Genomic DNA, 12,081 nt, shown 5'->3' with positions numbered 1-12,081 from the left:
GTACCTTTATGTTGCATCAGAGAAAACCTTAGTTTCTGTCCTGTGTGTTTTCATGAGAATGTGTCTAATTAAATGAGCTTTGAAGTAGGAACCGAGTGTCATTTCAAGTCCTGACAGGATAGTGCCAGTCTTGTTCAGCTTGCAGGTGATTCAAAAGCAGCACAAGTAGCCAGGGGCTTTCCCAGAACAAAATGATCCCAGCAGTTTCTCAGCCCTTAATGTAGACTGCCAGCGAGAAGGTAGGTAGAACATGGAAACAGAGATGCACTTGTGAGAGAGAGATCAATATCAAGGTTAGCAAATAACCACATGTGAGTTCCCAAGCCGAAAGAAAGGAGGTAGATAAATTGTAAAAATGTCAGGGTTTGCCCATTTCCCTTCAATTTCCAGTACATTAGACAAGGTATAAACTGGCTGTGAAATAGTTGAAACCCAGGAAATGTTGTCTTGCATAGAGTAGAATAAGTGGGGAGAAGTACCAGTCTCCATTCTGTTCCATTTTCTCTTCTTGTTTTCCTCCGTACTCATTTCCACCTTCTCAGATTCTCAAGGCTTCTCCCGGCTCTGCGCCCTCACCCTGGACCTGTTTGTAGATGTGCCTGTTTATCTTGAGGAGAAGAACCACGAGAGATGAGAGCAGAATTCCATACTTGCTCTCCACTGTCTTTGTGTAAACTTCACTAAATAGCTTCTAGCCTAGCTTATATTTTTAAGACCATTCTCTTTCCCAGACCTCTTGGTGAAGGTGAAGAAGTTAAAAAAAAGTTTTAAAGTTAGTATGTTGACACATCGCTATGTGAGAGACCTTTTCGTTGGAAAGAAAATGATTTGAATCTACGCTATAAACAGTAAACAAATATATGTTGAAATGTGTCTAGAAATATACGTGTGATCCCCACCGAGAACTTGATCTTCTAGCCCACTGTGGCATTGTTTTTCCTATTTAGACTTCCACGCCTTCTCTGTTGGAAATTAATATTATTGATGTGAGCTGATTCTCACGAGCTGAATAGATACCCTGTTCTTGCATTGTACGTTTAGCACAGAATCTGTTTCTACACCATAGGCAGAAGTCATCAAGTGGGCAGCACTTGCCAGAAGTAGAGAAAATACTAATTGGATAACTGGAGAGAACATCCTCTTAATGTTCTGTTTCATGTGTTTAAAGACAGCAGTAGACTCTGCAGGACCAGAAAGCTTAGTTATTTAATCTTGTCTTGACAGTAATACTTGTGCATTCAATGTTAAATCATATCACTATGCTTTACATTCTATTTCTCTAACTTATACTAAACTACAAATGGAGTATCTCCAATACAAAATTCCTAAATCCAAGATTCTCCAAAGTCCCAATGTTTAAGCACTGACATCATGTGACAGGCACCAGGAAAAGCACATCTGCACTGAAAATACCATCTAATTTGGCATTCGCTATATGCAACAGGTGCATATGAAACATAAATGAATTGTGTCATTTAACTCGGATCCTAGCACAAAGATTTTTCATTTATGTGTATAAATTTAAAACATGTATGCAACATCCAAAAATCTCTGATTTCATGAATTCTGGATAGTCATCTAAATAATAATAAGCAATAATATCATTGCAGTTAATTTTTGAGTTAAAAGAATTACCCTCATATTTACAAGTTATTGTATCTGGGATAACTTATGAAAACGTACTGAGTTTACTAGGTTGATAAAACAAAAATATTGTATGGGTAAGGCATAGTGGTACATACCTGTAGTTCCAGCTACCCTGGGAGGCAGAAATGAAAAGATGCTAGTTTGAGGTAAGCCTGAGCAAAAAGTTAATAAAGACTCTATCTTGACAAACAAGCTGGGTGTATACCTCTAATCTCAACTGTTTGGTCTGCCAGAGGCTGGTAGCTCACATCTGTAATCTTAGCTACTGAGGAGGCTGACATCTGAGGGTCACAGTTGGAAGCCAGCACGGACAGGAAAGTCAGTGAGAGTCTTTCGAATAAACTACTCAGAACAAGCTAGAAGTAGCACTGTGGCTTAAGTGGTAGAATACTAGACTTGGGAACAAAGAGGCTAAGGGACCAACAAATAGGCTCAGGGACAGCGTCCAGGCCCTGAGTTCAAGCCCCAGGACCAGATTAAAAAGAAAAAAAGAATAGCATGGTCCGTCCCCAGTAGGACAGTTATGGTCCAACAAATCATGAAGCTTTGTCTAAACATAAACTAAAACCAAAAAATCTGAGGAATGGCTCAAATGACAGAGCACTTGGCTAGCATGTATCCAAATACAAGTATCAAGAAATAAGGAACAAGAAGGAAGGAAGGGAGGAAGGAAGGGAGGGAGGGAGGGAGGGAAGGAAGTTATCAGAATAAGATTTACTTCCCCTGGGCAATAGTTAAGGAAGAAAAGTTCCCTAAGAAATAATCAGGGGAAATAAGTCGTAATTTTGTTTCAGAAGAAAATTTAGCTGTAATATTGATTTGAGGAGGAAGGAAGGGGCATCCTGTAAAGCTTGCCATTGTTAGTATTAATTACTAGTCATGATGATTTGGTCATGCTAATGTCATTCCGTTTCCTCACATGAAAGTAAAAACAATAATTCCTGCCTTCCTGCAAATACTGCTTCTGAAGCTGGCACTCTGCCACTTGAGGATGACTCCAATCCTGCTTTTGGTTGGTTCTTTTGAAGTCTAGTGAACTTTATTGTCAAATTCAGATATTCTGGCTCTGAGTAGTTTGGGATTATAGTCTGGAACCACCAGATCCTGGCTAGATGCATTTTTTTACACACTTTATTTGAACATTTCTACTGACCTAATCTAACTCACTTTAATTGTCTGAAGCCTCATTTTAATAATCTAGGGTGAAATCTACTTTCTTATTTATCAGAAATGTTGATAAATTATTTCAATTCTATAATATTGTATTTGCTTATTTTAATGCATTTTGAAGTATATCAGACTGCTTCTAACAGCAAAAAGTCATTTCTCTAGTCTGCTAATTCATTATAAGAAGAATTTATTTACTGAATGACTGAATTTTATCATCTCAAGTTCTTCATTAAAGTCTCCAACAAAAATGTAACACTCCCCCATTCTTTTTTAAATATCTTCTTTTTCATTAATATTTTATGAAAGCTGCTGACTTTTCCAGCCTTACTTTTTGCCACAAGAAAAGTTATTTTCTTTAAAATACAACTTTACACAACTTCTCAACAGGTTATTGGCAACAAAAGCAACCATGAAACTTGATGTGCATGAAAGTTTTTTATTCCAGTTTGGTTTGCATTATGAAGAAAATAAAATGTATTCACTTCTTTATTAAAAAAAAAAACTGTTACAAAAGTTAAATGAAATTTAAATGAAACTAGAATTTTCTTTTAAACTTTAATGTCATTTTAGTTTTATTTCATTTTACATTTCATTCACATATCAAAAATTTGACAGGTTGGTTGGTCAAACAAGTTTGTAAATCACCATTTTCTGCCTCCAGACCAAGGATAACCTTCTAATAAGGGAAAAGCTGAGCTGCAATCATAGGACAGTACTGAGGCCCCAGTACAGAGAATAATGGAAGAACTTCTTCAGTCTGGGACCAGTGGCTTCCCTAGGCCTTCTCATAATAACGAACAGCAACAACATCACCAAAAGTGAGAGTCTGAAAGAGTCCAACAGTAACCAAACCTTTACACAGTGCCATTGGTAGCTGAATTTCTAAAGCTAATGTGATGTAAGAATTGTGCCAAAGAACAAAGACATTTACAAACACTAAATGATGCATAAGTTTCTCATTCTTAAAACAAGGAAACACAGCTCAATAGGAAATGTACTCATTACCTTACTCATATAACTGTAACCCCTCTGTACACTTTCTTTACAATAAAAAAAAAAAAAAACAAGGAAACACAAGAGAAACATGCTTAACACAGGAATTACATGTTTCACGTACACTTTGTTCAGGTTTCTGAAATGATTCTCAAAAGCAAGTTAAAAGAAATATTTAAATGCAAGTTAAAAGAATTCCCTCAGTCTTTATTGGTGCTGGGGTTTTGTTGTCGTTGTTTTGGTTTGGTTTGGTTTGGTTTGGTTTTGGAGACAGAGTATCATTGTGTAGTGCAGTCTGGCTTTGAATCAGGGATCCTCCTCTGTAATCCCAGGGTTGGGATTAGAGCATGTGCCATCATTCTCAGCTCATTTAATCTTAATTGCCACAGCAACTGGAGCAAACTCTGCCTGAAGAAGGGCATATCTACACTCTTGTCTCTGTTCTCTGCCTTGAAAATGCATGAAATTTAACGGGTTTTCATACAGTTCTCAATGCATAATCAGACAAATTTCTCACGAAAATCCAACGAATGATATATGGAATGACATACCAAACCAGCTGTGACTATCAAATACACTCCTTATACTCATTAGTTGGGCAATAATGGTAAAACTTACAGAATTAATTGGTAGGTATGAGGTGGAACATAGGTTCTACTACTTGAATGTCAAGTCCATCTTGAAAAAACTGTCATAGAATTGCTTTGTAGTATGAAGAGGGTGGTGTGCTTATGATTATCAAGTGTTGATATTATCAGGCACTGTAGGATTTCAAGGATATGGTGATCCCTATCACCCATTGCTTTCATCTCCATTTCTAAATTTGGTCCTATCTGGCCACTGTCATGCATGCTAGTGTGAGCTCTCTTCATTATTCCATAATCAGGGAAGCAGAGGTGAAAACGAAAAGGAGGACTTTTCATTAGTTCTTTTGAAAATGAAAACTTCCTTCTTCCAATCTTTGTAGAAAACTATGGGCAAATCTACATCAAAGGAAAACTGGCCCTCTTCTCCCCAATCGTATTTCCACATATAAAAGGTGTATGACTATTTCAATATACAACGGCCCTAATTTTAGCCAAGGGAATAAAAAAAAAAAAAACAAGCTTTCTTAAATAATAACAAAATCAACTTGACTATATCAGTATTAACTAAATAGGCTAGATCAACATATAACATTTTCCTCAGTTTCTAATGCTGCTTCATTATTAGAGAAATTATTTGTAAATTTTTTCCTTTTTTTTTTTTTTTTTGCTGGTACTGGGGCTTGAACTCAGGGCATGGGCATTGTCCCTGAGCCTCTTTGTACTCAAGGCTAAATCTCTACCACTTGAGCCACAGTGGTACTTCTAGCTTTTTCTGAGTAATTTATTGGAGAAAAGAGTCTCACAGACTTTTCTGCCTGGGTTGGCTTTGAACTGTGATCCTCAGATCTCAGCCTCCCAAGTAGCTAGCATTACCGGTGTGAGCCACTAGCACCCAGCTAATATTTTCCTATTATATAATGATTACATGCCTATTGTTATTGAACATATATATATATATATATATACATATATTTTTTTCTAAGTGAGTGGCCAGGCACTGGTAGCTCATACTGTAATCTTATTTACTAATGAGGCTGAGGTCTGAGGATTATGGTTCAAAGCCAGCCCAGGCAGGAAAGTTTGTGAGATTATTTCCAATTAATCATAAAAAAGCCGGAAGTAGAGCTGTGGCTCAAGTGTTAGAGAGCTAGCCTTGAGCAAAAGAAGCTCAGGGACAGTGCACAGGCCCAGAGTTCAAGTCCCAGGACTGGAGAAAGAGAGAGAAAGAGAGACAGGCAGAAAGAGACAGAGAGACAGAGGGAGAAAGAGAGGGAAATAACATGAGTTTAATTCTCCCTGAAGATAAATCAGAGCGTTTATTCTATTTTTTTTAACTCTAACTAATCTGTACTAATCTTATATAAACTAAAATAGAACAAGAAGGGATTAGAAACAAGAAAGGGTGAGTTGAAGAGGGGTGAAGATATTGAAGTGGTAACACAGATCAAGGTTCATCATACACATAAACTGCTTTATTAAATTGCAAAAATTCAATATATAATGTAAAATTGAGATAGGCAATGGAAATGTTGGGAGGGGTAGATAAACTGCTTCAGCGAATGATAACTCCTTAGTATACCTACTTAAAGATAAGTAAAATATGGTTTTTAAAAACCTAAAACAAAAAACAAGCCTCCAGTTTGATACAGGAGCCATTAAATAAACAAACTTGGTGTTTTCAGAATAACAATTACCTTCATGTATTTTGTGGCTGTTTTATGTTTAAATTTCATTTGAGATATTCACAGTAATCCTACAAAAAGTTCTTGCTTTGATTTACCACTTGGGGTAAATCAATAGCATATGTTTAACAAAGCTGAGCTACAGGAGCAATTAGTTCAGGTCATTTTATGTCTCTAGTTTTACATACAGTGACATAATTTTATTAAGGAAGGGAAAAGAAAAACAAAAAGAAGGGAGAACAGAGGGAGGGAGGAAGATAAGAAAAGTAGGAGGAGGGGCACAAAGAGAAATGAACCATCAATCTTCCCTTACCGCAACCATTTTGCCATCCTTAATTTCCCGTACAAGCTTGGTTTCCTTGCCATCCCATTTCTGTACATGAATGAGTTTGTCTCCATCCAGGCTCACAACAGACTGAAATCAACAATAAATAAAGGATATATCAATAGAGATAATTAATATTTCTGATTTGAATTCAAGTGGCATGACTTCTGGAGAGCTGCATGATTGAATAAATGATTGCCAGCTAATATCCTACTAATCCTTACAATGATATTTAGTATTAGTTAAATATCCTATTAATTCTTCACTGTTACTGCTAGATCTTTTGTTGTGTAAACTGTAATAAGTCATAATTTGATTGAGATGTATATATCTAGATTCAAAAACTTGACATATTAGAGATAAAATTTCTGAACCAGTGCTTTCAATTAGTCATCCTGATTTAAGCAAAATCTTTGAATGAGGACAGCAAGTTGGTCAATATGAGACAATCAGAGAGAGTAAACAAAGTCTAAGCTTTGGTTCATATTAACAGTATCCAAGAATTTCTAGAATAGATCTGATATAAAATGGGAAATGTATATGGCAAGAGACACACAGACTAGAGATTTTGGCTACATCAATAATTCATTGTCTAGAATATAACGTAGGCCTGCCAGAATGTTCCCTTCGGTACACTTCTCCCTGAATGGAAATTCTGAAGACCTTCTCTACTTTCCAATCTCAAAAACACAACAATGCTCAATAGGAAATGTACTCATTACCTTTGCTCATGTAACTGTTACCCCTCTGTACAGCATTTTTACAATAAAAAATGTACAAAAAAAAATCCCACAGAAGTAGAGATGCCTTTAGCCTTTCCTCCCTATTCATATCCTGGAGAAGAAAATGCTTCTTACCTTACAGTTTCTGTCATCTATACTGGTTTCCTCAAACTCTGTTCCCAGATGAAAACTGATCTCTGTGTTCTTGAACGTGCATTGAGTCCTGACCACCACTTTGTCTCCTTCCTGACTGATAATTACTGTGGGTTTGGTCACATTTCCCACTTGCCTAGTAGCAAAGCCCACACCTAAAATAGCAAAAAGAAAAGGTACAGACAGCAGCAACTCCCAAAATAGCCCCTAAAACAGAAATCTACTTTCTAGTCCTAGAATCCTGTTGTAAAGTGTAAGTTCCACTAGACCTATGATGAATCATTAATGATTACTCTACAACCATACAACTCCTGAGCACAAATAATAAGCGATGAAGAAACATTGGGAAAAATGAAAAAAAAATCACAGAAATATACCATCTCTCACACAGTATCAAATGCTCCATTATTTGGCCCTGGGCAACACAGCAGATAAATGCTACATTATAAAGTCATTCTGTGGGAGTAAAGTGACCTACCAGGACAGGGTGATTTGTCTAACTCTTGCTAATTTGATAGATGAAGAAAGGGATCTGCATATAGCTGCAGATTACAAAGAGAACAGCACGTTTTCTTTCTACCTACCTAAAGCCTTCATATACTCGTCAAAGTTTTGACTATCTGTCAGCTTCCAGGTAGCACAGAAAGACTCCACCATCTTTACCCTCTCCTTTCAACTCAAAAACAGGCAGGAGACAGAGGATCTCTGGTATTCCTGCCACTGCACTTCAGAAGACCCTTTTGCAACACAGTAGCAGCACAGGCCTTCTTATTTGGATAAGAAGCAGGCAAAAAGCCAATGATTTGAATTGCCAACTGGTCCCTCTTTTCCAGTAGGCTGACACACGGGGAGAGGTGGGAAGGAAAGCTCTTATCCTCTTTGTGATTGGCTCAGGCCACTGGGTTAGCGGAGTAGGTCAATGCCTCCCAAAGCACACACTGCAGCCCTTATGCCTGGGAAATCTCTGTAGGGATTCATCCGGGCTGGAGTCTGGGGAAAAAAAATGAGAGGGGGTCTTTCAGGTTTTGAAAAAAAAAATTGGCAACAGCAACCTCAAACTGTGAGGAAAAAAGAAGAAGAAAAAAGACACACAATAAGACATTCAGATTGATTTCCGTTAATGGCAAAGCTGGTTATACATGAGGACCCCTTAAAGACAAAATTACCCACTGAAATGTCAGACTTCTCTAACAAAGGTGCCTGAGGAGTGTATTTTATTTTCTGTTATATTTATAAGACTTGCAAAATGCAGGCTAGAATATGCCAAACTCGGGAAAGAGGCTGGGTGGGGAGCAAGTCCCTTCCCTAGAAGTCTTTCTATTGGAAGGCTGCTGGGCCTGAACATCAATGGAGGCTCATTAATTCTGGCCCCCTCTCAAGACAAACGGAGTGAATTTAAAGATCTCATTGTTCTTCCTAAGAATGTGAGAACCAGTCTGGGATGGAAAAGGAACCCAAGAAGAGTATGGTTAGGATTCACTAATGAGGCACTAAAATAAAGCAAGTGTTCTTTTCTCCCCTCCTTTCACAGATTATAGAATTGATGTGAGAAAAAAAAAAAAAAACCCTAGATAGAAGGTCATTTAGTAAGATTCTAAAGGATCTGCACCATAGGACCTTTTGATTTCATGAGGCCACATCTACATAAATACATTCTGTGTGGTGATGGGGGGGGGGGGGGGGGGGGGGGCTAGAGGAGTGGTGAGAACCAGGAGCGCGTTGGCTTCATTTAGTGCAGGCCTAGGGTACCCCAAGAACGGTTGTGAGAGAGTAGTTTAATGGAAGTCTCTGAAATTCCCTTTTCCCTAGACATCGTTTGTGCTTTGCAAGTGTAGACTGTCAAAGAAGTACTTCATGGAGATGGTGGATGAGTCTGACACATCAAATCTTGCTCTTCTCTTACTCTTCTCACCTAAAACTCAGTCCATGACATGTCACTTCTGTTCACACATGTTAGTCCATTGCTAGCTGTATGTTTCTACTTTGATATCTCCAAGGTGTGTGCTCGGCATACATTTATAGACTCTCTTCACACCTGGTCTTTGTGCCATTTGCAGCATATGTGTGAATGATATCATCTGTGGAAGTACACAGCCGATGCTTTACCCTCCAAATTCATCTCATTTTGTTTCTCAGATATTTTCTAATGATCACCTTCTTCCCATCTCCACTAGCACTATCTCAGTACTAGCAGCCACTGAGCTTACCTAGTTCTCTGACAATTGCCTCATCCCTGTTCCTGCAGACACACGTGCTCTCCAATCCTTTCCTTACACATTCGCAGTACAAATCTGAAATCTGCATCTCTCTGTTTACTGGGGTTGAGCATTTGTTCACATGCTCCTCTGCCATCCTTTGGAACATCTGCTCTGACAAAGTGATACTCCAGTCTTTTGCCTTTTTAAAAAATTGGGTTGCTCATTTTCTTACTACTGAGCAGTAAGTATTCAGGTGAGAGTCTTGATCACTTTTAGGTTGAGTCATTTGTTGGCTATGTGTTTTGTGAATTTTCTCTTTTCATTTTTCTTCACTTTCTTATTCCAGATAATAGTTTTGCTAATGTCACAAAACAGATCAAATGTACATGTTAACTTAAATAAACTTACAAGACAGTAAATTTTATGTGTATAATACTACAGAGTTTATTATTTATTTATTTATTTTGACATTAGTGGGGCTTGAACATTGTCTCTGAGCTCTTTTGCTCAAGGCTAGTTTTCTACCACTTTGAGCCACAGCTCCACTTCCAACTTTCTGGTGGTTAGTTGGAGATAAGAGTCTCAAAGACTTTCCTGTTCAGGCTGGCTTTGAACCATGATCTTCAGATCTCAGCCTCCTGAGTGGCTAGGATTACAGTCTTGGGCCACCCACCCAGCTAATACCACTGTCTAGTTACTTTATAAAATGTAAGATTGAATTTGTCCTTCTCTCACTAAAGCACTTCAAATGGGTTCTTTCTAATGTCAACATAAGACCAAAATTTGTAATAAGCATGGAGTAGCCACTGGCATTGGGAGGATTCTGTAAAAATCCAAACAAAGGCTCTTAAGTCATGTCTAAACAATAAAAGCCATAGATAACACAGTGTCAATTGCCTGACCCAGGGTCCCAGCCTGACTCACAGCCCATCCTCATGGCCATTTGCAGATACCTGCCAGTCTGAGCAGTGGCAGATAGAACAAGCAAAGCAGAAACTTACCTAGAGCACAGAGTTTCCAGGAAGTGACTACAGTCTCCTGACCTGAGAAGGTAAAATGGTGACTGATCTAAACTGGCTGCACTTGAAAATATCCTAACTAGCTAAGAAAACCTGGAAATGGAAGCAGACCAAACAGTAAAATCCCTCTTACATCAACAGAGAAACCTTTGAACCATGTACCTGAGCAGCCTGATTCATGAGCTCTTCATAAATTCTCTTTAATATGTGTATTAAAATTTAGATAATTCATTTATCTATGCAAGCTAGTCCCTGTGATAAAAGTTCTCAAACTATTTTACTACAAAATATTCTTCCCTAGCCTTTTAATATTCTATAATACTTAAACATTTAACTTCTTTAAATGTATTTCATTCTACAATACTTAAACTATAAATACTATAAAGCACTTCATTTCCATATTCTAAAATTATAGCACTATTCAGGGCATCTTAGTTCCCTGTAGATCATAGGTGCTAAAATGTTTGCCCATACTCATTGGTTCTTTTCTGTCAGATAAAGAATATGACAGCTTGACATACTTAATCTAATATTGAGTGTATATTCCTGTGGTTGTGAGTCCCTTATATAACACAAAAGACTCTCGATTTAGAAGCAGTTTAGCAGAAGTGGTGCTGGGGCTCAAGCGGTAGAGTACTCGCCTTGAGCTGAAGAGTGCAGGGACAGTGCCCAACCCCAAAGTTCAAGTCCCACGACCGACCAAAAAAAAAAAAACAACAACAAAAACAAAAACCAAACAAACAAAAAAACCCAGAAGCAGTTTAGGATAGCATATTAGTCATCAATATACAAAAGAGAATATTATTACACAGATGTCTATAGTAGAAACCTTAGGAAAAGCCAGTTGACTATTATATATCTACACATATTTAAGCTAATTTACATTATTCAGATATAACGTTACTGTTTGTTGATCACAAACAATAGCCTATTTGCTGATTATTGAGGATGTAAAAGGAAAGGAAGCCAAAGAATAGAGATTACACTGTTCTAAAAAATATACACTAATGTTTCCAAGTTTCTAAAACCTAGGAGCAATATACAATTTTGCTACAATTTTTATAATACCCATGCATCCACAAACATAAAAAGGAGACAAATGCAGTGAATTGGCTCCTCTCCTAAAGCTATTACCTTTATGTATTAACTAATGATAAAGGGGGTTATAAAGAATTCATTATGAAGTGTTATATTTTTAAGTAGTGAGATAAACAAAGAGAGGGAAGATACTTTGAGAGATCTTGGCAAACTCTCCAGATGAAACTAAATCTCCTGGTGCCTGCTTTTAAACGGTTTTTCTTGCTTAAGAAGACAGAGAGTGTTAATAAATTTTTAATATTGTTCTCAAGCAATGTGAGTCAACTAAGGTCATGACATTTTTTCTTGTAAGATACCCAAAGATTTTCACCAAGAGAAATTTAAATAACATTTAGAGCAACTGCTTTAGGGTTTTTTTTTTTTTGTTAATGTTGTTGCCAAATTATGCATAATAAAATAGTAGTGAAGTATCTCTATAGTTGGAAATAAAATGTGATTATTTGATGAAGGGATTGTGGACTATTTATTATCTCTCCCAGGATAGGAA

At 37.4% G+C, this 12,081-nt stretch overlaps 1 protein-coding gene across 1 annotated transcript; it reads right to left on the bottom strand.

Annotated features, from left to right (window-relative positions):
* Positions 1 to 3,416: 3,416 nt before the first annotated feature.
* On the bottom strand, positions 3,417 to 8,009 carry Fabp7 (fatty acid binding protein 7). Its single transcript, XM_042666574.1, has 4 exons — positions 7,864 to 8,009; positions 7,262 to 7,434; positions 6,393 to 6,494; positions 3,417 to 3,643 (listed from the first exon to the last, which is right to left on the bottom strand). The coding sequence occupies exons 1-4, from the start codon at positions 7,934 to 7,936 to the stop codon at positions 3,593 to 3,595; spliced, it is 399 nt and encodes a 132-aa protein (XP_042522508.1). The 5' UTR covers positions 7,937 to 8,009; the 3' UTR covers positions 3,417 to 3,592.
* Between the last annotated feature and the right edge of the window lie 4,072 nt (positions 8,010 to 12,081).

This window comes from Dipodomys spectabilis, unplaced genomic scaffold (assembly GCF_019054845.1).
Source record: "Dipodomys spectabilis isolate Male_0828 unplaced genomic scaffold, ASM1905484v1 ptg000001l, whole genome shotgun sequence".
Lineage (NCBI taxonomy): Eukaryota > Metazoa > Chordata > Mammalia > Rodentia > Heteromyidae > Dipodomys > Dipodomys spectabilis.
This window is presented reverse-complemented; position numbering and strand designations above follow the sequence as displayed.

What these genes read in the sequence shown, in the direction of transcription:
- Fabp7 (XM_042666574.1), bottom strand. Translation starts at nt 7,936, where the DNA reads ATGGTGGAGTCTTTCTGTGCTACCTGGAAGCTGACAGATAGTCAAAAC. An exon ending in CGAGTATATGAAGGCTTTAG is followed by an intron (nt 7,435 to 7,863) that starts GTAGGTAGAAAG and finishes TTGCTATTTTAG; the next exon opens with GTGTGGGCTTTGCTACTAGG. An exon ending in TAGATGACAGAAACTGTAAG is followed by an intron (nt 6,495 to 7,261) that starts GTAAGAAGCATT and finishes TGTTGATTTCAG; the next exon opens with TCTGTTGTGAGCCTGGATGG.